General features: G+C 41.0%; 13 protein-coding genes across 13 annotated transcripts; 8 read left to right on the top strand and 5 right to left on the bottom strand.

The window, feature by feature from the left end:
- Positions 1 to 586: 586 nt before the first annotated feature.
- CYC3 (holocytochrome c synthase CYC3) lies at positions 587 to 1,399 on the top strand (the record flags this gene model as incomplete). Its single annotated transcript, XM_033908542.1, has 1 exon — positions 587 to 1,399. One exon carries the CDS (start codon positions 587 to 589, stop codon positions 1,397 to 1,399), a length of 813 nt encoding a protein of 270 aa, XP_033764433.1.
- A 1,181-nt stretch (positions 1,400 to 2,580) lies between these two features.
- CLN3 (cyclin CLN3) lies at positions 2,581 to 4,320 on the top strand (the record flags this gene model as incomplete). The annotated part of the gene is made up of 1 exon (XM_033908541.1): positions 2,581 to 4,320. The coding sequence occupies one exon, from the start codon at positions 2,581 to 2,583 to the stop codon at positions 4,318 to 4,320; it is 1,740 nt and encodes a 579-aa protein (XP_033764432.1).
- Positions 4,321 to 4,698: 378 nt separating this feature from the next.
- CDC24 (Rho family guanine nucleotide exchange factor CDC24) lies at positions 4,699 to 7,263 on the bottom strand (the record flags this gene model as incomplete). Its single annotated transcript, XM_033908540.1, has 1 exon — positions 4,699 to 7,263. The coding sequence occupies one exon, from the start codon at positions 7,261 to 7,263 to the stop codon at positions 4,699 to 4,701; it is 2,565 nt and encodes an 854-aa protein (XP_033764431.1).
- Positions 7,264 to 7,529: 266 nt separating this feature from the next.
- On the bottom strand, positions 7,530 to 8,777 carry ERV46 (retrograde cargo receptor ERV46; the record flags this gene model as incomplete). The annotated part of the gene is made up of 1 exon (XM_033908539.1): positions 7,530 to 8,777. The coding sequence occupies one exon, from the start codon at positions 8,775 to 8,777 to the stop codon at positions 7,530 to 7,532; it is 1,248 nt and encodes a 415-aa protein (XP_033764430.1).
- Positions 8,778 to 9,037: 260 nt separating this feature from the next.
- On the top strand, positions 9,038 to 11,395 carry PTA1 (RNA-processing protein PTA1; the record flags this gene model as incomplete). Its single annotated transcript, XM_033908538.1, has 1 exon — positions 9,038 to 11,395. One exon carries the CDS (start codon positions 9,038 to 9,040, stop codon positions 11,393 to 11,395), a length of 2,358 nt encoding a protein of 785 aa, XP_033764429.1.
- Positions 11,396 to 11,628: 233 nt separating this feature from the next.
- On the top strand, positions 11,629 to 12,141 carry GCV3 (glycine decarboxylase subunit H; the record flags this gene model as incomplete). Its single annotated transcript, XM_033908537.1, has 1 exon — positions 11,629 to 12,141. One exon carries the CDS (start codon positions 11,629 to 11,631, stop codon positions 12,139 to 12,141), a length of 513 nt encoding a protein of 170 aa, XP_033764428.1.
- Positions 12,142 to 12,224: 83 nt separating this feature from the next.
- BOL1 (Bol1p) lies at positions 12,225 to 12,557 on the bottom strand (the record flags this gene model as incomplete). Its single annotated transcript, XM_033908536.1, has 1 exon — positions 12,225 to 12,557. One exon carries the CDS (start codon positions 12,555 to 12,557, stop codon positions 12,225 to 12,227), a length of 333 nt encoding a protein of 110 aa, XP_033764427.1.
- Positions 12,558 to 12,689: 132 nt separating this feature from the next.
- On the top strand, positions 12,690 to 13,046 carry BOL3 (Bol3p; the record flags this gene model as incomplete). Its single annotated transcript, XM_033908535.1, has 1 exon — positions 12,690 to 13,046. The coding sequence occupies one exon, from the start codon at positions 12,690 to 12,692 to the stop codon at positions 13,044 to 13,046; it is 357 nt and encodes a 118-aa protein (XP_033764426.1).
- Positions 13,047 to 13,219: 173 nt separating this feature from the next.
- On the top strand, positions 13,220 to 15,088 carry SPC72 (gamma-tubulin complex subunit SPC72; the record flags this gene model as incomplete). The annotated part of the gene is made up of 1 exon (XM_033908534.1): positions 13,220 to 15,088. One exon carries the CDS (start codon positions 13,220 to 13,222, stop codon positions 15,086 to 15,088), a length of 1,869 nt encoding a protein of 622 aa, XP_033764425.1.
- Positions 15,089 to 15,268: 180 nt separating this feature from the next.
- On the top strand, positions 15,269 to 17,257 carry GEM1 (ERMES complex Ca(2+)-binding regulatory GTPase GEM1; the record flags this gene model as incomplete). The annotated part of the gene is made up of 1 exon (XM_033908533.1): positions 15,269 to 17,257. The coding sequence occupies one exon, from the start codon at positions 15,269 to 15,271 to the stop codon at positions 17,255 to 17,257; it is 1,989 nt and encodes a 662-aa protein (XP_033764424.1).
- A 205-nt stretch (positions 17,258 to 17,462) lies between these two features.
- AIM2 lies at positions 17,463 to 18,203 on the top strand (the record flags this gene model as incomplete). Its single annotated transcript, XM_033908532.1, has 1 exon — positions 17,463 to 18,203. The coding sequence occupies one exon, from the start codon at positions 17,463 to 17,465 to the stop codon at positions 18,201 to 18,203; it is 741 nt and encodes a 246-aa protein (XP_033764423.1).
- A 145-nt stretch (positions 18,204 to 18,348) lies between these two features.
- Positions 18,349 to 21,492, bottom strand: OAF1 (oleate-activated transcription factor OAF1; the record flags this gene model as incomplete). Its single annotated transcript, XM_033908531.1, has 1 exon — positions 18,349 to 21,492. One exon carries the CDS (start codon positions 21,490 to 21,492, stop codon positions 18,349 to 18,351), a length of 3,144 nt encoding a protein of 1,047 aa, XP_033764422.1.
- A 313-nt stretch (positions 21,493 to 21,805) lies between these two features.
- FLC2 (flavin adenine dinucleotide transporter FLC2) lies at positions 21,806 to 24,157 on the bottom strand (the record flags this gene model as incomplete). Its single annotated transcript, XM_033908530.1, has 1 exon — positions 21,806 to 24,157. One exon carries the CDS (start codon positions 24,155 to 24,157, stop codon positions 21,806 to 21,808), a length of 2,352 nt encoding a protein of 783 aa, XP_033764421.1.
- Positions 24,158 to 24,729: the final 572 nt, after the last annotated feature.

Below are 24,729 nucleotides of genomic sequence, written 5' to 3'. Positions count from 1 at the left end.
CTATGTTTTTGGTGTGTATCATATCGGTCCTCTAGAGTCCTCATAATGTATGGCCAATCTCAATAAGCATGCAACTAAGAAAAGTACTTTACGGTGAGGGTGGCTTAGTAGCGCTTAATATTAGGTGCCTAAAAGAAAACGCCAGTGGCAATACAGCCATACAACAATGCAACAGGTTCAAACAAAATAATCAATAATGCTTTCGAGGGGAAACAAGTTGCATTATACAGCACCAACCACTCTATTAAGACGTTTTTGCAACACTGTGAAAAGTGTGACCGAATTACGTGTTTAAAGAAAAAAAAAAGTTACGTATGATAGCGCCGCACATATTGTGAAGTACGGAAATATTAAAATATCTCTCGCGCGGCATGGGATGTTTTCGCCCCCACTTCATTTTCTATTTTGTTCTCTCTACTTGGCTCTTTTTATCGATTTTTCCCTTTTTTTCTTTTCATCGGGAAATGATAATCAAAAAATTTCTCGTCTTTAAAAGCAAATACCAAGAAAAATGAGATAGGCAGCTAATAGATAGCATACGAATAGCGCACATAAAGCAAAACAAATATAGTACAAACTACAAAAAATGGGTTGGTTTTGGGCAGATCAAAAAAATACGGGTAAAAATGTTGGTGGGGCAGCAGCAACATCCATGTCAGGGTGTCCAGTCATGCACGAGTCGTCGTCGTCGTCGTCACCACCACCTTCCGAGTGCCCTGTTATGCAAGGAGATGAAGACAGAATAAACCCGCTGAACAATATGCCAGAGTTGGCTGCATCCAAACAGCCTGGCCAAAAGATGGACTTGCCCGTTGATCGGACTATCTCCAGCATACCCAAGAGTCCAGACAGTAACGAGTTCTGGGAGTATCCTTCTCCACAGCAGATGTACAATGCTATGGTTAGAAAGGGCAAGATTAGCGATAGCGGCGAAGTCGCCGAGGATGCAGTCGAGTCTATGGTGCAGGTCCACAATTTTCTAAATGAAGGGTGCTGGCAGGAAGTGCTCGAATGGGAAAAACCGCACACAGATGAGAGCCATGTGCAACCTAAGCTATTGAAATTCATGGGAAAACCGGGCGTCTTGAGTCCTCGCGCCCGTTGGATGCACCTGTGCGGCCTCCTGTTCCCTTCCCACTTCAGCCAAGAACTGCCTTTCGACAGGCACGACTGGATTGTACTCCGAGGCGAGCGTAAAGCGGAGCAACAACCTCCAGCCTTCAAAGAAGTTAGATACATATTGGATTTCTACGGAGGGCCTGACGACGAAAACGGAATGCCTACTTTCCACGTGGATGTCCGTCCTGCCCTAGATAGTGTAGACAGTGCTAAGGACCGGATGACCCGTTTCTTAGACCGGATGATCTCGGGTCCGCCCTCTTCGTCCTCGGCCCCTTAAATGATATACAGCCAGCGTAAGTACGTGTAAATAGCCAAGTAAAAAATAATGTCCTAGAGCAGCCACAATCAATTTTAGTTTTCATTTAATTATTCACTTCGATTATCAGAAGTTGCACCTTTATCGTGTGCCACGGCGGTAAAAAACTACCCCCAGGGGTACGGCACCTTCTGTGCTCGCGACCACGGGGCTGACAGAGACGCCCGCACGGGTCATATTTCCGATTTGGGAAATTTCCCAAATCGGAAATATGAACTCGTCGACGTGCTGCGGTGCATGGCTGTTTTACCAATTTAGGAAAAAATTCGGCGGGTTTTCTTGACGGGCAAATGTCGCCATTCGTCTCGTTTGGGCACTTGGCCTGTAAAACAGCTAACTCATTCACTATCTCAATTCTGCCACCGTGATGATACCAAAAGTATGCTGATATGGATCAGTCCCTCTCATTGCGATAGGGCTTTCTAAGCTCTTCCCCCCTTCTTCCCTCCCCCAGCAAAAGTGGCCGATTTTCCTCCTGGGGAAGTGTCGCAACTAAACGCTGTGCTCAAACCCTAAATTGTGCACTTTGAAGAAAAAAAAAAGAAAAAGTGAAAAATTATCAGGCAAGAAAAAGAAATTACCAAGCCTGTTCTCACTGTAATGATCAAGTTGCATAATTACTATCGGATTGCTGTTCCTCTGCCACATTTCCATATTTGGCCTTAGTTTTTTGCCCTCATCTTTTTTTTTCTTCCTCTTACCTATTTATAATTTGTATATCTGCACTTCCCTCGAGCATTTAATCTTCTTCTTAAACATTTTCTTGTATAGTGTACTTTCACACAATTTCTTTCTTGTTTTTCTTCTACTAGTGAGTCTGCCAGTCAAATGGATTTCTGAGGAAAGAGGATTATACTTATTAGGAAACGAATTGCCCGAATAGTCTCCTCTGCTGACTTAAACCAACCTTTTTCTATTTCTCTTTTCTTTTCTCCCTCTTTTTTCTCTATACTAGCATCAGAAGCAAGCATCCACTCGAATCCCAGTCACAAGCTCCCACTTCCAACTCAACGTATCCATTGCATTTCCTCATTCGGTTTATCTCCTCTGCATTTCTTTTCTGACCCATAGCATTTCTTACATTCCATTGCATTTCCTTTTTACTCTCGTTCAAGACACTCATTTGATACGCTTTCTGTACCATGGCCATATTGAAAGATACCATAATTAGATACGCTAATGCAAGCTATGCTACCGCTACAGGCACTTCCACCGCCACTGCTGCTGCCAGCGCTGCCTCGTGTCCAAATTTGCCCTTGCTCTTGCAAAAGAGGCGGGCCATTGCTAGTGCAAAGTCTAAAAACCCTAATCTCGTGAAAAGGGAGTTACAAGCACATCACTCAGCCATTAGCGAGTACAACAATGATCAATTGGACCATTATTTTCGGCTCTCCCACACAGAAAGGCCGCTGTATAACCTGACCAACTTTACCTCTCAGCCGCAGGTTAACCCAAAGATGCGTTTCTTGATCTTTGACTTCATCATGTACTGTCACACGAGACTCAATCTATCTACCTCGACTTTGTTCCTTACTTTCACTATCTTGGACAAGTATTCCTCGCGGTTTATCATCAAGAGTTACAACTATCAGCTTTTGTCCTTGACCGCGCTTTGGATTTCGTCCAAATTTTGGGATTCCAAGAATAGAATGGCCACTTTGAAAGTCTTGCAAAACTTGTGTTGCAATCAATATTCCATAAAGCAATTCACAACTATGGAAATGCATCTTTTCAAATCACTCGATTGGTCCATCTGTCAATCGGCAACATTCGACTCCTACATCGACATCTTTTTGTTCCAATCCACGTCCCCGTTGTCGCCTGGCGTTGTCCTTTCTGCCCCTTTGGAAGCTTTCATTCAACAGAAACTGGCCTTATTAAATAACGCTGCTGGTACTGCTATTAATAAATCGTCCTCTTCTCAGGGCCCCTCTTTTAACATCAACGAGATCAAATTGGGCGCCATTATGTTGTGCGAGTTAGCTTCCTTCAATCTCGAATTATCATTTAAATATGATCGTTCACTAATTGCACTGGGTGCAATTAACCTCATCAAATTATCTTTGAACTACTATAATTCAAATGTTTGGGAAAATTTCAATCTGGCTTTGGAGGAAGACGGCGAAGATCTAGATATCAAATTATCAGAAATTTCTAATACATTATTGGATGTAGCAATGGACCAAGATTCTTTCCCCTCCAGTTTCAAATCAAAATATTTGAACAACAATAAGACCTCTTTAGCAAAGTCTCTCTTGGACGCATTACAAAACTATTGTATTCAATTGAAACTGGAAGAATTCTACCGTTCACAGGAATTGGAAACCATGTATACTAACATCTTTTCTCAGTCCTTTGACTACGATTCATTGACTTGTGTTTACTCCAATGCTACTACTCCCAAGAGCGCCACGGTTTCATCTGCAGCTACAGACTACTTCTCGGATCACACTCATTTAAGAAGGTTAACCAAAGAGAACATTTCTCCACCCTTTGCTTTCACTCCAACGTCATCTTCCTCCTCTCCATCTCCATTCAATTCTCCTTACAAGACTTCAAGTTCAATGACGACCCCAGACTCTGCATCACACCATTCACATTCAGGTTCGTTCTCTTCTACTCAAAACTCTTTTAAAAGGTCACTGAGCATCCCACAAAATTCAAGCATCTTTTGGCCAAGTCCACTAACTCCTACCACACCATCTCTTATGTCAAATAGAAAATTACTACAAAATTTATCTGTGCGTTCAAAAAGATTATTCCCTGTCAGGCCCATGACCAATGCTCACCCATGCGCCGCCCCAACACAACTGAAAAAGAGATCGACTTCCTCTGTGGATTGTGATTTTAATGATAGTAGCAACCTCAAGAAAACTCGCTGAAACGACAAAAAATGCATTTAACAACAACTAAATTAAAATACGCAAAGCAAATATGTTAACATACATTGATGATCTTTTTTTCTTTTTATTTTCACAGGACTCATTATTTTTCTAAATACTTATATTACATTTGCATAGAATTACCAAAAAAAAAAAAAAAAATTATAAAAACACACCACCTAAAAAGCGATCTAGACGTATTATTATCGTTCCTCTCTTTATTTCTTTAATCATATTATACATTTTTTCTCACCCTCCACATAAATATTTTAATATTAAGTGTCGATCGAATATAATGGATATAACTTCAACATCTGCTCTTCTCTATCTAAGGTTTTTTCTTGAATTACTTAATGTTTGCTGTACTTGCTCTATTTATCAATACAAACGAATATTCAAGAATTTCTCATTGTTTTCTGCCAACATTTCTTTAGCAACATTCCAATCTTCATCGCTGCCTAACACAACAAAATCCCCATCTTCATCTTGATATTTGATCTTGGTGATTGGCGGAACAGTGTTATTATGTGTATTCGAAATCTTGGAATTGATTGCCACTATCAAATCGTCAAAATTCCAAACTTTTTCTACTAGAAGTGTGAAAATCTCGCTACTAGTAGTACTAGTACTGTTGTTATTATACGATATCCTGAAGAGTATGGAAGATTCTGGAATAGAATTTTTGAAGTTTTCTGAGATGGATTTAATCTCACTTTCGAAACTCGATGAAGTGGTTCTCCGTTTAGGTAAGACATCCGAAACCCTTTTCATATGAGAACTGGAGAAAGAAGCCATACTATCGTGTGTCTGGCGGCTGTTGTGATGATTTGGCGTATTCATAGTTGACGTAGGTGACATTAATGAAGATGATTTAGCTGTAGATGAGGTCGTCGATGTTGTCGAGTGATGCCTTGCTTTAAACTGTTCATTCTTCAAATCATGGATCAATTGTTGTAAACACGATGACCAATTATCTCTTGTTTCCTCATTTTTAAACTTCAGAAGAAAATTACCTTGCTCTTTTATGGATTCCCATGTTATATTTAATGACCTGTTATTTTGCGGTATTATTTGGTTCAAATTCATTATCATAATTCTACCTCTTAAATCCAGTTTAGGTTCGTTAGCGGATAGCTTGAATAGTGAGGATGATGACGAGTTGTTCGAATTGGTGTCACTGCTATTGCTACTGGAATGTATTATCGCCGCTGCTGATGACGAAGATAAATGGATATTATTACTGGTACTACTATTGCTATGCCTCTTATGGTAATTGTGGTGAGGGCTGCCATTGTTGTCCGTTATATTCGAGGCGGACATTGATGCTGAGGTTGAAGATTTCTTCTTAAGAATTAGCGATGAAGTGGATTTCTTAGTTACCACTTCTGAAAAAAGAATGATGATTTTTTCAAAAAGGTAAACCTCAAATTCTCTTTCAGGTTCCGAGGAGCTGTTCGTTGTTGAAATGAACACTTTATCGAAATATAATAACTCACCGAACTTAGAGATTCTATAACCCTTCCAATTCACCACCCTACCATAAAGTTTTTTCACCACTTGATGATTTTCTGTTCTTCTTTGATTTTCATTGATACTTCTTGCAATATTCTTGGAGATATCCAAAGCAGCTTCAAGTTCTTTCGTATTGTTATCGTCACTCGATTCAGCCAGCAGTTCTTTGACCAACAGGGGATACCTACAAAGTCTTTGCACGGGTTTATAAAGGAAGGACTGTAATTCCAGTTTATTGTTAATTATGAACTTCTGTGATTCATCAACTCTCATCTTGTGTAAAGTTGAAGAGAGGAATTCGATGGCTGCATTTTGGCCAATGGACCAAGGTTCATATAGCTTGAAAAAATGCTTGGAATGCATGAAAAGGGCTCCGATTCTTTGTTTGGAAGGTTCCACTAGAGCATTTATCTCCAAGGATATTAGGAATCTTCTTTGGAAATCTATAGCATCGCCCAAGTTGGGAAACAACATATACAACTCTTCAGACGTTATTAGATTGCTGTCCAATAACTGCTGTCTATATTTATCCAAAATTTCTAAGTCATGAACATATTTTCTTTCCGTTGCAACAAATTCCTTGATAATTTTAACGTAATCGTTATGCTTCTTTGATAACTGCTGAGGCTGATGTTGATGTTGGTTTTCCGCATTCATAATTTGTTGTGTTTTGCTCCTAGAGGGGAAAATAGTAGGGCAGGAGTTCATAAGCGTTTCCACCACTTCTAGCACTTTCACTAGTTGTGAAGTAGAGTTGGCAAAGACATCGGATATCGTAAAAAGTTCCTCATCATTAAATGCAAAATGCTTCTTGCACCCCAATATGAAATCGTAGATGGATTTTTTACAGACTTTCAAATCGTCAGAAGCTATTACTGGCAGTTTGAACTGCGGTTTGACAGAGTTAAAGAGTATACACAGCGGTGCCCCTTGTTGAAACAACTGTGATAATTGTGTCACAGGGTCGCAATCCATGGTAATGGGCAAAATACCCATACTAAAAGTCAGTAAAGTGTCCTCCATATTTGGGCTGACCGAGGGATTCGAGCTCGTATATGATATACCTTCCATTGACATGAGACTGGTGGCTGTGGATATAGAACTCGATCGTAAAGTGGGTGCCATGTCGTTACTGTCTCGGTTAGCGCCATTCGACTTGAGCAGCTCCTGATGCTGCTTTTGGGAAAGCAGCAGAGATTGTCTTTCACTTAAGACCTCGCTCGACTGGTAGGCCAATTGCAAAAAGGGTTTGAGCTGAGGCAACACCTCCAGCCTTCTCCGGATGTTGGCACATATGTGAAAAAGTGAGTCCTGTTCAGTGACAGGCTTGTTCATGACGTTTTGCATGGGTATGGAAATGGAAGTTGCACTTGGTTTGGGTTTCAGATCGGATAAAGATGTGCCCGAGGCAAAACGGGTTTGGATCGCCATGATCTCTCGGGTTGGACTAGCAGACAGGTCTTGGTAGGGCTAAACAATAAAATGGTAACAGCAATGGCTCTTCTGCAATCTTACCATGATCACATTCTTGTTCTGTTTCTGCTTTAAAGCTTCTGTTTTCACTTCTTCACACAAGTGCGTCGTCCTTCGCGATTATTCGTACAATATGATACGTATACAAGTAATGATATCAATTTCTATACTATATATTATGTAGTAGTAGTATACAGAAAGGGCCCTCCTTATGATGGCCTTTTCTACTGGCTCTTCTTTCCCCAGATAGATCTCTGTGCCTTGTAGAATAGCTTGTCCATGACGGTGCCCACAGCTAGGACACCACCGATGCTGGTGATACAATTCAAGATGAAGCCGGACCAAGTTTGGCCGTGCTGTTCCTTATTGATGACTTTCAATGGAGACATTTCGAAGAACACGAACAGGCCAGGAATACCACCCCTAGCGTGAAGTGTGTTTGGATGATCCTTGTCCCTTCCACCGATAAGAGGGCGGGAGTGATACGTGGCGCTGAACTGCGCGGTCTCAATGACGACATTGTCCAAGTACTCGTATCTGGTAGGAACTATCTTAGCGAAATACGAGAACTGATGGAATTGCGTAGCCCTGTCCGGGAACACTTGGCGCCCGTCCAAGGGAGAAGTGGCAACTATGGCACCGCCGTGGCGCTTATCATTATCTAGCAACTTATGGTGAGACTGGATCGGCTTTCCAAAGCTCAAATGATTGATGATGTGGTTGAAGTTCAGGTTTGGGGTCTTCTCGTACAAAGAAGTATCATGAAAGTGTCCATATGTATTCTGGTAAGGTTTTCCAGGGGCAAAGTGAAGATTCCCCTGAATCCTATTAATCTGCGCAGATCCTTTGATCCTGCAGCCCTCATTCAAATGCTCGTTGATCTTGCTTACGTAGCCCTCTCTTTCACACTGCTCGACATTCTTCCCATCAAAAAAAGCCCAGCCTTTCTCCAGATACGCAGATCTTACTGTATCACAGTCTTGGCAGCACACCTTGTCTTCCTGTGCCAGATTCTCATTCTGCGACTGATCTTTGGCACCGTAACATGGCCCACAATAGTTGGGATCGTCATTAACCGGCGTGTTACCGTCACTGTTCCCACCCACATGTAACTCAGTGGTATCTCCTACGGGGCGGCCCTCACCATCTAACCTGGTCATCGTGAACCCAGCGTCAAGGATGTCCAGTTGCAACTCTCCGGAGTCATCCATGATATCGAGATTGACCAGGTCACACGGCATTGATGGGAAAGTTACGTCCATATTAAGCTCCAGCTTCGCATGTCGGTCACGGTCCACCACCAATTGTGGTCTTGTTACCACAGAGTTGAACTGTCTCCACTCGTTAACCAGCAGGAATAGCGTGGTCAGGATGCACGATAGAGTAATCAGCCCGCCGGCCCTGGTGCGGACTCGTACGTCCTCTTCGGTCTTAGCGAATGCGTCCAACGACAGCAACGTGGACCTCTTCATGATGTCTATTGTGTCTAGCTATGTGTGTTATATCACTGTCCTCCTCCGCATCTATACGAAATAAAACTTGCTTTCCTTCATAATGGCGTGGTTTCCTCTTTTATTTGATGGAAAATTGCCGTTCTGATGTCCAATCGTATAAGGTGACTTGATAAAGATGTGAAAAGTTGCCATACTTCAATACCTTTTAACCGTTAGTATTTAACTGAACAGATGCTCGAATCGTAGCAGTGACCATATAAATATCACTGAGCAGCGCAATGTCATCTGCAGAGATGGAGCAATTGCTACAGGCTAAGACGCTGGCCATGCACAATAATCCAACGGAGATGCTGCCCAAGGTGCTCGAGACTACGGCATCCATGTACCACAACGGTAACCTCAGCAAACTGAAGTTGCCTTTGGCCAAGTTTTTCACACAGTTGGTTCTAGACGTAGTGTCGATGGACTCGCCAATTGCGAATACAGAGAGACCGTTTATTGCTGCTCAATATCTGCCACTACTTCTTGCTATGGCTCAGTCCACCACGGACGTGCTAGTGTATAAGAACATCGTGCTTATTATGTGCGCTTCATACCCGCTGGTGTTGGATCTGGTTGCTAAGACTTCAAACCAGGAAATGTTTGATCAGCTGTGTATACTGAAGAAGTTCGTGCTCTCGCACTGGAGAACTGCGTATCCTTTACGTACCACCATTGACGACGAAAGTGATGTTGAGCAATGGCTAGTGCAGATTGATCAGAATATCGGCGTGAAATTAGCGACTATCAAGTTCATGTCTGAGGTCGTGTTGTCACAGACCAAGTCTTCCGGCGGCAACGAGATTAATTCATCTACCATCCCCGATAACCACCCTGTGTTGAACAAAGCAGCCCTGGAGAGCGAGGCTAAGAGGCTCCTGGATATGCTGCTAAACTACCTAATCGAAGAACAATACATGATCTCGCCCGTTTTCATCGGCATCATCAATTCCTTATCCTTCGTCATCAAGAGAAGGCCGCAGACAACAATAAGAATTCTTTCCGGACTGTTGCGTTTCAACGTGGACGCCAAGTTTCCCCTAGAGGGAAAATCTGACCTGAATTACAAGCTATCCAAGAGATTTGTTGAAAGAGCCTACAAGAATTTTGTGCAATTTGGGTTGAAAAATCAAATCATTACCAAGTCCCTCTCATCCGGATCAGGGTCATCGATCTACTCCAAGCTCACCAAGATTTCTCAGACTTTACATGTAATTGGTGAGGAGACCAAGAGCAAGGGAATTTTGAACTTTGACCCTTCCAAGGGCAATAGCAAAAAATCGCTGTCCAGGCAGGACAAACTAAAGTATATCTCGCTATGGAAAAGACAACTATCCGCGTTACAATCTACTCTAGGCATGTCCACCAATACTTCCACGCCTGTTTCTGCACCTACAATGGGGTCTTCAACTGAAAACATGCTTGATCAACTAAAAATATTGCAGAAATACACCCTCAACAAGGCCTCACATCAGGGAAGCACTTTTTTCAACAACTCTCCCAAACCGATCAACAACACCTACTCGTCCGTGTACTCGTTGATGAACAGTTCGAACTCCAATCAGGATGTGACCCAGCTTCCCAATGACATGCTCATCAAGCTGTCCACAGAGGCCATCTTACAAATGGACACTACGAAATTGATCACCGGATTGTCCATCGTTGCTTCAAGGTACACAGATCTGATGAACACATACGCCAATTCCGTACCGTCCTCATCGTCATCAAAGAGGAAATCGGACGATGATGATGACAGCAGCAACGACAAAGAAGTTGGAGTCGATGACACAGCGGCTGATAATAAGAAAATCAAAAGGGAAACAGAGGAACTAGCGGAGGAACCCGAGGAACCTGAAGACGATGATCGAATGCAGAAGATGCTACAACAAGAGGAGAGTGCCCAAGAAAACTCAGGCGAGGCCAACGGATCGAGTTCTGCAACAAAGGAGATCGCACCTCCTTTTGAACCTGACTCATTGACACAGGATGAAAAACTAAAGTACCTCTCCAGGCTGACCACCAAACTCTTTGAACTATCCAGTCACCAGGATATCACTCCGGCAAAATCTTCATCTTCTTCCCCCATATTACTGGACGATGACGACTCCTCGTCATGGCTACACGTCTTGATCAGACTGATTACGAGAGGAATCGCAGCACAAGAGGCCAGTGACCTAATTCGTGAAGAACTGCTTAGCTTCTTCATCCAAGATTTCGAACAACGCGTCAGTTTGATCATCGAATGGCTCAACGAGGAATGGTTCTTTCAAACCTCGCAGCGTCAAGAGCCTTCCAACTACAAAAAATGGTCTTTGAGAGTTCTCGAGTCCCTGGGTCCATTCCTTGAAAACAAGCACAGACGATTCTTCATCAGACTTATGAGCGAACTGCCCAGTCTTCAATGCGACCATCTCGGGGCACTGAAGCCTATCTGCCTGGACCCGGCAAGAAGTTCCCTTGGCTTTCAAACGCTAAAGTTTCTCATTATGTTTAGACCTCCAGTGCAGGACACTGTCCGCGACCTGCTGCATCAACTCAAGCAAGAAGATGAAGGCTTGCACAAGCAGTGCGATTCACTGCTCGACAGGCTAAAGTGACTACTCTCACTATATATACTATACTATATATGCATGTATACGTCTGCCTTCACTTGCGAACCAATGTTTTATCTATCATTCTGTGCTATAGGGACGTCGCAATTTTGACACTTCCGTAAGGAGTCATTCAGCGGCGGAGTCACTTCCGCTAACTCTTCTTCTATATATACAGACCAACAAACAAGTTGGTAATGGGAAGTAGAAAGTCTGCATAAAGACATACCACATCGACAATGTTACGCACTACTAGATTATGGACCACCCGCATGCCCACCGTGGGCAAGTTGTTTTTGAGAAACAGCTCCAGCAATGCCCTGAACAAGAACAAACTACCATTCTTGTACTCATCCCAAGGGCCTCAAGCAGTGAGATACACTGCCCAACATGAGTGGATAGCTGTGCATCAGGACCAGACTGCCTTTGTCGGAATTACAAAGTACGCCACTGATGCCCTCGGGGACGCTACCTATGTTGAGTTACCAGAGGTGGGTACCGAGATTGCCCAAGGTGAGTCGCTAGGGTCCATCGAGTCCGTCAAATCAGCTTCTGAGATCTATCAGCCTGCCGATGGTACCGTGGAGGAAATCAACACTAATCTCGAGGAAAATCCAGGTGTGGTGAATGAAGACCCTATGGGTGACGGCTGGCTAGTCAAGATGAAGCTTGGTGAAGGCGTTAATGTGGAACAGGTCGAGGGTCTAATGTCCTTAGAACAGTACGAAAAGACGCTGGTTCATGATGACTAAACCTTATACGTACGTAAAGTAAATACACATATATATATGTAGGGGAAATAAAACAAAATATTTAACATGTACACTTATTTATTCTATTTGGCCTTGGACTCATACTCCTGTGGGGTCTTTAGTGATAATTGTAAAGCATGGATACCGTTCGTCTGCGCCATCTCGTCTTGCAAGAGAGAATAAACCATACGATGGCGTTGTGGAAGTTTTAGACCCTCAAACTTTTTACTAACCATCTCGATTCGGAAATGTGTCTCAGCAGAGACATTCCCCTGCACACCAGCATGGCCCTTATGCTTGTGAGAGTCGTTATAGAGGCCAAATGCAAAGTTTTTGTAATCTGGAAAACCACGTTCCAGTCTCTTCAGGATGGTACGTGCCACGGGACCATCTGTGCTCATTGCTCTCTTGAACATTATTTTCTTTCCACTCTCGTTTCCTGCTAATGATTCTACTCTCTTTTTGATTCGTCATTCCGGAACATATATAAGTTTCTTTATTTGGTCACTAAGAACCATAAAAGCGAAAAGGGAAGATAAAACACAGGAATGAAGCGCTCACAGACCATGCTACGTTCTATATCTGTCAAGAATGCCCGGTGGCCAACGATCTTGACGGGTCCAAAGCTTTGGTACTCCACGCAGATGGCAATGACCCCGGAAGAGGAGATGATCACGGATAAACTACAACAGGAACTGGAACCTGAAGTATGTAAAGTGCAAGACGTTTCCGGTGGCTGTGGGTCCATGTTTGCCATCAACATAACAAGCAAAAAGTTCAACGGACTGAGTCTCATCAAGCAGCACCAGCTAGTGAACAGAATTTTGAAGGATGATATTTCCAGATGGCATGGCCTGCAATTGACCACTAAGAAGGCAAGTGGGAAGGGTCCGGCATCTTCATGAACGATTTTGGAACCAAAAAAAGCCCATGTAAGTATCACTTTTAGTTTACTTTTGTTTCCCTCTGTGTATATTCTTTTTATATGTATTTATTATTTTAATTGGAATCGCGAAATTTCACATTAGCAACACTGATATCAAAAAATCATGCAAACAACATAAAGAAATTTACAGCCATGGTACGTCGATGGATTCCTAGTAGCAGGTATCTCCGTAATAACGACAACATTGATGACGATGACGACAGCGAGTTCACGAACTCGATGGATTCTGGGATGTCTATACCATCGTTCAGGGACTCTGTGACCACGAGGTCATCTCATAACGATCCCATGAAGCCCAGCCTGGGGAACGATTCCAACAAAGTCAAAAATTTGGAGAAAGAATTGACTAATGCCAAAATCAAGATCCAAGTGCTCTATGAATACATTCGCAGAATCTCCAATAAGGATGGCAATGCACCATCAATGGCCAATGACGCTGACTTTAAAAATTCGATTATCGAAGGTCTAAATCTCGAAATAAACAAATTGAAACAGAGTTTGAAGACGAGGGAGACTGAGTACCAAGATACACTACAATTTGTTCAGGAGAATTTGGAAAATTCAGAAAGTATAGTAAATACAATCAACCATCTACTGTCCTTTATATTGACGCATTTTGATGGGCAAGATGAAAATGCTCATCTTCTTGATAAAGAGGAGAGGGAAGGCCTGGAGGAAACTTTAGAATTGAGCTCCGATTACGTACTTGAAAAAATGGATACTTTATCCAAATTCATCATGCAATTCTTGCAGGATTTTTTGCATTCCAAAGGTCAAGCAGAACCAAAAGAGGATGAGGAAGAATTCCGTTCACTGGCTCAGTCTTCTCCTGCAAGATCACACTTCGAAAGCAAGGGTTCGCTATCAAGTGAGCAGGATGATGCTGATAGTGGATTCCAGAATGATGAAATTCATGACAATAACAATCAAATTGATACAGAGAATGTAATGGCAAACAGTACTTCCTTACCCATTTCAACCGTCGAGTCTCATTTCGAGAAAACCTTGGACACTCAATTGGAGATTGTGATTGAAAATTTACACAAGGAATATGATCAATTTATAAATTCCATTAGACTAAAATTTGAAAAATCGCAAAAATTAGAGAAGATGATAGCGTCCAAACTAAATGAGCAATCTCATCTGCTGGATTCCTTAGAATTGGAAGAAAACTCTAATTCGGTCATACAAAAACAAGATCATTTGATATCTCAATTGAAGGAAAAGATCGAATCACAATCTGCCTTGATAAAGAATTTAGAAAAGTTGAAGAAAGATATTAGTAGAATGGAACAAAATGAGAAAGTTTTAACCAAAGAACTGGAAACTCAGACAAAGATTAATAAACTAAAAGAAAATAATTGGGACAGCTACATCAATGACTTAGAAAAGCAAATTAATGACCTTCAAATCGATAAATCAGAAGAATTCCAAATAATACAAAACCAATTAGACAAATTAGATCTGGAGAATTATCAATTGAAAAACCAATTGAATACTTTGGACAATCAAAATTTAATACTATCCCAATATGAGACCAATTTCATCAAGTTCAATCAGAATCTTTTATTACATCTTGACAGTGTTTTCCGTATCCTTCAGAAAATCTTACAAGAAAGCTCTATAGTCCAGTTTGACAGGAAGATGAAATCAATAAAATCAATACCAAATGTGCTGAAAAACCTGAATACGATTCAGCCCAAACTAGAGTCACTTTACACTTTTATAGAGACTGCACTAGAATCCATAATAGATTCATATATCTCTTCGCTGATTGCCATGGAAACTCCAGAGCAGCAACATCAACAGGACGATGAACCAGCGGCTGCTCCAAATAAAGAACTGAGCTTACGAATAGAGGAGTTGCAAAGAAGATGGATATCCGAAAGAGAAAGACGAAAGCTGGATGCAAACGCTTCAGAAGCTCGGATCAAGGCCTTAGAACAGGAAAACGAGTCATTGAGATCAAAACTTTTCAACCTATCCATCAATAATTCTTAAGTATTATGTATCTAATTATTTAATGCAACACCCAGTCACTCTCAAGTAATTCATTTAGTTGATGACTTTAGATCTTCAAACATTTGATATAGTTGTTTTTACCCTCAAAACAAAAGAATGAAATTTGAGCATCGAACAAATAAAAATTGAGTACAAAACTAGCGGATTGAACAACACAATATGACTAAAGAAACGATTCGTGTAGTGATTTGCGGCGATGAAGGGGTCGGTAAATCCAGTCTGGTTGTATCATTAACAAAAGCTGAATTCATACCGACCATACAGGACGTTCTGCCCCCCATCAGCATCCCAAGAGATTTCTCATCATCGCCTTCATATTCTCCTACGAATACAGTACTTATAGACACCTCAGATTCGGACCTTATAGCTTTAGACCATGAGTTGAAGTCCGCAGACGTCATTTGGCTTGTGTATTGCGATCACGAATCGTATGAACATGTCTCCCTCTTTTGGTTGCCTCATTTCAGGTCTCTGGGGTTGAATATTCCTGTCATTCTCTGCAAAAATAAATGCGATTCCATATCGAATGCCAATGCTAATGCAATGGCAGCGTCAGAAAATAGTGATGATGATATTGATACCAAAGTGGAAGATGAAGAATTTATTCCAATCCTGATGGAATTTAAAGAAATCGACACCTGCATTAAGACAAGTGCCAAGACTCAATTTGATCTTAACCAGGCGTTTTATCTTTGCCAAAGAGCCATAACACACCCAATATCACCTTTATTCGATGCCATGGTAGGTGAACTAAAGCCACTAGCTGTCATGGCCTTAAAAAGAATTTTTCTTTTGTGCGATTTAAACCAGGATTCATACTTAGATGATAACGAGATCTTGAATTTACAAAAGAAGTGCTTCAATAAGAGCATTGATGTAAACGAACTAAATTTCATAAAAGATTTGCTTCTCGATATTTCTAAACACGATCAAGAGTACGTTAACCGTAAGCTATACGTGCCTGGAAAAGGCATCACGAAGGATGGTTTCCTTGTACTAAACAAAATATACGCCGAAAGAGGGAGACATGAGACTACATGGGCTATACTAAGGACCTTTCACTACACAGATTCCTTGTGTATCAATGACAAAATTCTTCATCCGAAGTTGGTTGTTCCTGACACTTCCAGCGTGGAATTGAGCCCCAAGGGGTACCGATTTCTTGTAGATATTTTTTTAAAGTTTGATATCGACAATGATGGTGGTTTGAATAATCAAGAGTTACATCGTCTATTTAAGTGCACACCTGGGCTACCCAAGCTATGGACCTCAACAAATTTCCCCTTCTCCACTGTTGTAAACAACAAAGGCTGCATCACCTTACAAGGCTGGTTAGCACAATGGAGTATGACGACTTTCTTGAACTATAGCATAACTACCGCGTACTTGGTGTATTTTGGCTTTCAGGAGGATGCAAGACTGGCTCTACAAGTAACCAAGCCAAGGAAAATGAGACGCCGTTCCGGGAAACTTTATAGATCTAATATCAATGACAGGAAAGTCTTTAATTGCTTTGTCATTGGAAAGCCATGCTGCGGGAAAAGCTCTTTACTAGAGGCCTTCTTGGGCAGATCGTTCTCAGAGGAGTATTCTCCAACGATCAAACCAAGAATTGCAGTCAACAGTTTGGAATTGAAAGGTGGGAAACAGTACTATTTGATTTTGCAAGAACTTGGAGAACAAGAATATGCCATACTAGAGAATAAAGATAAGTTAAAAGAATGTGATGTAATCTGTCTAACATACGATTCCAGTGACCCAGAATCGTTCTCATACTTAGTTTCGCTTCTGGACAAATTTACCCATTTACAAGATCTACCGTTGGTATTCGTAGCCTCTAAGGCTGATCTAGATAAACAGCAACAAAGGTGTCAAATCCAACCAGATGAACTAGCGGATGAGCTCTTTGTGAACCATCCACTGCACATATCATCGCGGTGGCTAAGTTCACTCAACGAATTGTTCATAAAAATTACAGAAGCCGCTCTTGATCCAGGTAAGAACACTCCCGGATTGCCAGAAGAAACCGCATCGAAAGATGTCGATTACAGGCAAACGGCTCTAATTTTTGGGTCCACTGTGGGTTTCGTGGCGCTATGCTCCTTCACACTGATGAAACTATTTAAATCATCAAAGTTCCACAAATAATTGATGCCCAAGCTTCTATACTGGGAAAAAGCTGCTGTTCTATGATAGCGGGCCCAAAACGGAGCTCTTTTTTTCTTTCGGGATAAAAAATGCCAAACCACATTCATTTGCAAGGAACATACGAAAGCTGGTTAAGTGGCAAAACTCAGCAGAGTTAAAGTTTTTCTCACGTTTAACCACAGCAGAACGAAATTAGGTCAATTAAATGGCATCTCATCAACCTGGCAAGTGCTGCTTTGAAGGAGTTTATCATGATGGAACTGCCAAGGGCTGTTATGAAGAAATCTTCGGCTTGGATACATATGCAACAGGCTCTACATCCCCTAATGAGAAAGTTATTGTTATCTTGACAGATGTGTACGGCAACAAATTCAACAACGTTCTGTTGACGGCCGACAAATTTGCTGACGCTGGGTACATGGTCTTTGTGCCCGATATTCTGTTCGGTGATGCTATTCCATTGGATAAACCAATTGATCGCGATGCCTGGTTACAAAGGCATTCTCCCGAAGTCACCAAGAAAATTGTTGATGGATTCATGAAGTTGTTAAAACTTGAATATGATCCGAAGTTTATTGGCGTTGTGGGTTACTGTTTTGGTGCAAAGTTCGCCGTTCAACACATTAATGGCAAGGTGGGTCTCGCCAACGCTGCAGCCATCGCACATCCCTCTTTCGTTAGCATTGAGGAAATTGAAGCGATTGATAGCAAAAGACCATTATTGATTTCAGCAGCTGAAGAGGATCACATCTTTCCGGCAAACTTAAGACACTTGACAGAAGAAAAACTAAAAGATAACCACGCTATTTACCAGTTGGACCTCTTCAGTGGTGTAGCTCACGGATTTGCTGCAAGAGGCGATGTATCCATCCCAGCCGTAAAATATGCGAAGGAGAAGGTCTTGCTCGATCAAATATATTGGTTCGATCATTTTTCGAAAGTTTAAGAGGGAAGAACTCTTCTAAAGTTAACCGTTGTATATATATATATAATATATATATTGTGCACTTCATATTCAGACAGTTTCATAAGTTCGTGGCTATATAATATTAATTAATTGATGAAATGAATAGATAGGGGTATAAAAAGACTTAAGCGAAATCATTTCCAAACAAAAAGTCATAATCAAATAAATCCAAACCTCCAAAATAACCTGGAAAAGGAGTGTCATTTGCTTGACTTCTATCAAACCCGTTAGGAAGTTGCGACCCAGATGAATTATCGACAATTGGTGTAGCATTGACAGAATTGTTCAAACTATTTATTCGAGCCATTGGCGTTTGTTCTTTTGAACCACCACCTGCCAAAGGACCCTGACGCAAACCACTGTTGTAGTCCAAATTTTGACCAACTGCAGCTGCCGATGATAGTTTTTCTAAATTGTCTAAAGATGAACTCCATGTCTTGGTGATGGTGGGGGCAGCACTCCCGAATGGTTCGCCGTTAGATAAATCAATCGTGTTTACAGGGGGCTTCAATCCCGAGGAAATTTGAATTTCTTTTTTGATATTGCCATTCAGCTCATCTATATCTTCAACACTAAAACTTGCGACATGGTTGGATGCCATCAATTCCTCTAGCAGTCGATCCTTCTTATCTAACTTAACGCCTAATGTAATGCTCAATGTCTTAATTATTCTAGAATGCATTTGCTCCATCTGGATCATGGTAAATATGCCGTGCCATAGTTCACCCTTTCTCATTCTTTGAACAATGACATCGAATAAAGCTAGCATCTTAAAAACGGGGAAGTAGGTGAATCTTAAATGTTCCGAAGCAGAGCAATATATCCCCTCCAAGGCGGACTCGAGATCTCTTTGTAGGATACTAAATTTTTCAACTTTGGCATTTAACTCTTTTATCCTTGCATCTGTTGTTGCCGATAACTTTTGTACTTCAGAAGATAACATATGGATGGCCAAACCTATCCTCAGTATAATTCCTAATAGACTGAAAATTGTGCTGGATAGAGCTAATTGAATAAACTTTGTAACATTGAAACTGGTTAAAGACGAAATTGCGTGTCGATATTCTCCGTTGAAAAATTTATTGAAATAGTTGATTAATGACAACGCATCCATACAGCTAACCATGAAGTATTTCTTGTAAAATGGGAAGATACTTTCATCCTTAGTAATCTGTGATTCAAAATGCAAGAATATAGCCATTGAAGTTCTCAACATCAATAATTTATTCATTATTCGATTGTGAAATGAAGAAGAATTTTCTGAAGACAGTATGTTCATTTCTGCAATCACATTAGCATCATCAAGATCCGACTTATCCTGTGCAACACTTTTCAATGGCGCTATGGGAAAATTCTCCTCCACAAAAATCTCAATCTTTTCCCTAATGAATTCGATTGAATGCAGATGAAAACTGCCATAATAAGTCATCGTTAAGTTGTCTAAATCCGATAAGAGTAACGCCAGCTGGGCTCGCTTAAATGTAAATTCATGAATTCTCAGAAGTTTATGATTATTGAGATCGCTTAAATCACCCCTTACTCGGTTCATGTATACCGTCAGAGAATCAGGATCCTTAATATTCAAGAATAATGCCATCAAAGATATCGGTGAGACCGAATGTCTACCCTTGAGACTTGCTTCAAACGAACAAACGGTGACGATACTCAACCAGAGTATTCTTCTATGATTTAACGTTCTTTTATCTGAGGTGGACGGAGAAATCAATTGAGGGAAATCTGAAGGATCTCTATGAAGACCGATGGAGGTGGAAAGCATCATTATTAAACTACTAATAACATCGGTAGGATGCTCGAGAAAGAAATCTCCCTCTTCAGGAGAAAAGGCGAAAAACGACCAGATATATAATAAACATGATATGATGTTCTCATTAGCGCATGCACACCAATTTTCGGATGCCAAGCATCTTTGACTTAATAAGATAAAGTCGTTCGGTATTGGGTATTTATCAATTATTTCCTTTGAAAGATAATAACTCGAATCTGCTGTTTTATGGTCTAAGAATCTTATTGACATGTATGAAAGTTTCAAGATAACCAATAAAAGACTCAAGTTTTCCACTTTAGCTCTCAAATGTGTGCTCCCCATCCGTATTTTCACTTTGGAGGGATTGTTTGGGTCGGGAAAAATTGTTTGGCTTAAAGATTCTTCAAATATTTCTAATTCAATGAACGGTAAACTTGGATAAACGTATTCATAAAAGTGGTTTTTGTAGCATTCAATGATTTCGTAAGATGGCAAAATAGCCTCACATTCAGCGATTAAACTTCTCAGTAAATCCGAATATTCGCCACCCTGAGGGCAATGATCTTCCAAATATTGGTACCCAACGGAATTGTAAAGCATCGATAATAGCATACCGATTTTCAAGTTTCTATTTGAATTTGTATTTTGTAGTATCCTATCAGTAAATTCGTTAACACGGTTTTTCTCATCTTCGGTTTGACATTGTCTAATCAGCATTTCTTTCAATTTCAAGAGATTGTTTGCTACACTGGGCTGAGCTCTCGTAATATTGGCGTTTGCCGTCAATGCCGGTATCATTGTGTTCTTTGAAGTGTCAAGGAATACCGAAGTAACCAAGATTTTCAAAAAACAGTCCTGGATTATAATATAATTTTCAGACAACGGCTTAACTTCTCTTTTCATGACTTTACTCATAATCATGGTTGGATGACTCCTATACAAGTTGATTTCAATATCATTTCTATCGCCACTGTTTACGTCTTCGTTAGCACTTTGATCGTATATAGTTTCCATTTTATGTAGCCTCTTGGTATCAGGACTTTCCCCGTTGGCCTTACTCGTATTGATCGGACTTGCTGATCTCTTACCTGATTCATCCACCTCTCTTTCCGTTAGTAGCTTCATAGCTTTATCCTTCCAGTAGAGCATATCCTTTTCCAATCTTGATATAATGGCGTCTTTACTGGGGATTCGGGGTGCCGGTTGCTTTGATACGTCATAAACACATTTCAACCCATGTTTGATGCATCGACCACATTCAGGTTTTTCTCTATCACACTTTGTTTTTGACTTCCTGCAAGCCTGACAGACAAATGATATTCTGTTTCTTTTCCTATTGTGTGTTTCGGAGTTCTCGGGGGCAGGCGATGTGCTTGAGTGTTCAGCTTCTAATCCAGGCGTTGGATTATTAAACCCTAAGAAAAATGCCTCTGAATATGGCTTGGTAGTGCTATTATCACCATTTCCGACATGTGGAGCCTGCTGCGTACTATTGTCGACCATGACTTACGCAACCTAATTTATTATCAACCTGCTGTCAATACAAAATAGCCAACAGTAAATCCCTTCTGGAGTATCTGTTTTCTTTTCTACACGTCAAAAAAGATGTCAGAAAAAAGCGGCAATTGCGTACGTTTAAGGAAGCAGAGCCAAAGCGAATTCCGTATTTAAGGTTTTTATCACTAAAATATGTGTGGTGTCGGGATGTAGTGGTGATAATACACCTTTTTGAGCGGTTTTCTGTGATTATATACTAAAGTATATTCTTGCCCTTGATATTTATATAATAAGTTGTTACATGTGAGTATATATTGGATTACAAGTACGGGTTAGTATTACGGTTGTTTTCGTTGCTGCCGTTATTGTTAAAATGCGAATATGATTTATTAGAATTCCCCAGGTAGAGACTTGATTCAGGCTTCATTAAACTAGAGGTGCTCTTATTATTTGGCACTAGATTAGTACGAGAAGCAGATGACGCCCGTTGGTACTGTGGAGATAAGAAGCTACCACCCGTACCCATAACAGCAGAGGTGGGCTGGACCGGTTGCTCCGTTACTTCCGAGGCATCGAAAGGAGATGAATTCTGCTTGAAAGAGGATGAACTAGTCTCATCGTCAAAGAGTCTTGCTGTATTTGTGTTTGTATTCAAGTTTTTACCGAATGTGTCATCACGGAACATTTTTTCTTCCTCATTTTCATTAGTGTCCATAACAGCTTTCCTCAATTCAAACAGCTCGGAATCATTTTTGTTTTTGCCATCGAAATCATTTTGAATCTTAGGGATAAATGACACACGATCATCCTTCATTGGTTGGTAACGGACATCTGGGTTTCTGTGTAGTAACGCCAATGTACACGTAACAATAGTGAACAGTAATAGGAACAGAGCAAACACCGCGTTCAGGACGAATAAAATAACTGCCATCACTGACGAAACCACTGCGGGTTGCTTGAACAAATTGCTAAAAAACAAAAAGAAAAATGCGTTGATTAAATTAACCAAATGAATAGCAATATTGAAAACATTAGTTCTCTTGTCCAAATATGGTCTTATCCAGCACAGACAAACGAAGTATGCTAGTTCAATGACAAAAATGATCATCGCTTGCGCCTTACCTTGGTTTTGTAAAACGGCAACAAACAAGGATCTTAAAAACGCATAACTTAACAGGGGCAAAAGCCACCAAAATTTATCGGCTTTGAATTGAACGTATAAGAACCCGAACTTGTTCAAGAAATAGGTATCACTGTAGAGCAGGTACGCAGGATTCTTGTATAATCTTAGAGACTCTCTTCCCTTGATGAAAACTCTTATAGTTCCATAAACCAGAAGTCCTGTGATGATCAATAATATTACCACCGCATCAACAACAATTGCTGGAGAGTTGACCTGAGTAAACTCCCAAATCGCCAGAAGAGAAACTTGAGGGAAAGCGATGATAGATAATCTGAAAAGGGTGCCCTTGATGATACTCCCCCAGTTCTTCCTGTATTGGAAGAAATTGGAAGTCTCTTTCAAGATTCTTGCTCTTGTAAGAACTTCCAGCAGGGCCTTGAAGAAAATCAAAGAGACGACAACAACAAATAAGAAAAATAAAAAAAACACAATACCAGTCAAAAAGAAATTAGACAACTCGATATTGGCTAAGTAAGCAACCCTTTCTATACCTCTTAACACGAGGATCTTGGCTGAATAATTGCTTGGGTCCTTCTCAGAGGTCGTGTACAAATCCGAGTCGTCCAATATAGAGTCGAAATTGTAATCACTAGACGATGCCATAGAAATAGCACGTTTTTGCACGCTAATGGACAAGACGTCCTTGTTAGCTACCACAACATTGGAGACACCGTTAGTGGCCTGTACGTACCAGTCGAAAATATTCTGCATAAATTTCGTATTGATGATACCCATAGACCATTGGAAATTTTGCGTCCATGCGGCAGCAATGGGTGGAACTCTTGAGACGCCCATCATTGCAGTGATAGCTAGGTTCTGGAAGTAGATAAACAATGAGATGGAGTTGGACGCAATGTGAGCTGCCGTGGCTGAGTAACCGATCACAGACACAAACCCGGACGTAAGCACACCGACACCTGAGATAGCTGCAATGGGCCAAGCTGCATACTTAGTTTGCACAGTTTTTCCATTACTCAAGATAGCCTGAACACAAGCTAGGGGAGTTTCAAACTCCGTATCATTCTGGGCGTATGCCACCACACGGACTTGAGCGTCCAGATCTGGAATCGTGTAAGCAATTCCGGGGAATTGCTTGGTAATGGATGATTCGATCTCTTGTGTAGACATAACATCAATACGCCCAGCGCTTAGGGGGCAAAGCGACACTTGGCCCAAGGAACATAAATCAAAGGTCTTATCCAGGACTTTAAGCCCATAAGTAAGCAACTCGGCCTTCACAGTGACATTCCCGTTAAGCGTCGTGGTAGCGTCAATATCAAAAATAACAGTATTATTATCAGGGTAAAATTTTACATCAAAGAATGATGCCGTTAATTGCGAATTGTCCATGCACGTTAACAAAGAAGTGGTCTGCAAATGCTTTGCAGACGCCGGGGTGGTACCATTTGTGTCAGAGGAGCGTGCTGTGCCGCTGCACAGCACTAAGCACGTTAAAAGGCACCTTACGAAGGTGTTTAGAAAGATCATGGCAATATAATCCTTTTATCACGTCAATATAATCGTAATAAAACAGAAATGAATGTAGTATAGTACAGTAAAGCACGGTATAGCGCAGCAAAATTATTCTGGTTAAGGGGTATAAATGTTTTCCAAGGATGGCGTTCTATATATATACCATTCATATACTTTCAATAATGTTCTATACATATTCCCGTGAAGGCATAATTAATGATTATCTTTTTCTCTAAAAATGCAAGATGGCTGAGTAGTCGCGCGAAAAAAAAAAAAAAAAAGAAACAGCAAGGTTAATTTTAGAAAAGCAAGAGGAAAAAAGAAAAGATTAATCTATCCTCCCAAAAAAAAAATCAGGTTATTACCCGACCTCTTAAAAATGGATCACGTGCATTTACGTCAACAGTGATATCACTATTCATGTCACGTGCCTGTAAGGCTGCATGAATGTGATAATCGTTCCGGACGAACGGCGAAGTACCCTGCATCCCCTAAAAGTGTCCACGTGTGACTGCTCCATTTCGCCGGGATGTCGAGATGACCGCTCCCCTCAAATGCACTCACCCGTTGACTGCCGTGGCAAACGA

The sequence above is a fragment of the Saccharomyces paradoxus genome, chromosome I, assembly GCF_002079055.1.
Source record: "Saccharomyces paradoxus chromosome I, complete sequence".
Lineage (NCBI taxonomy): Eukaryota > Fungi > Ascomycota > Saccharomycetes > Saccharomycetales > Saccharomycetaceae > Saccharomyces > Saccharomyces paradoxus.
This window is presented reverse-complemented; position numbering and strand designations above follow the sequence as displayed.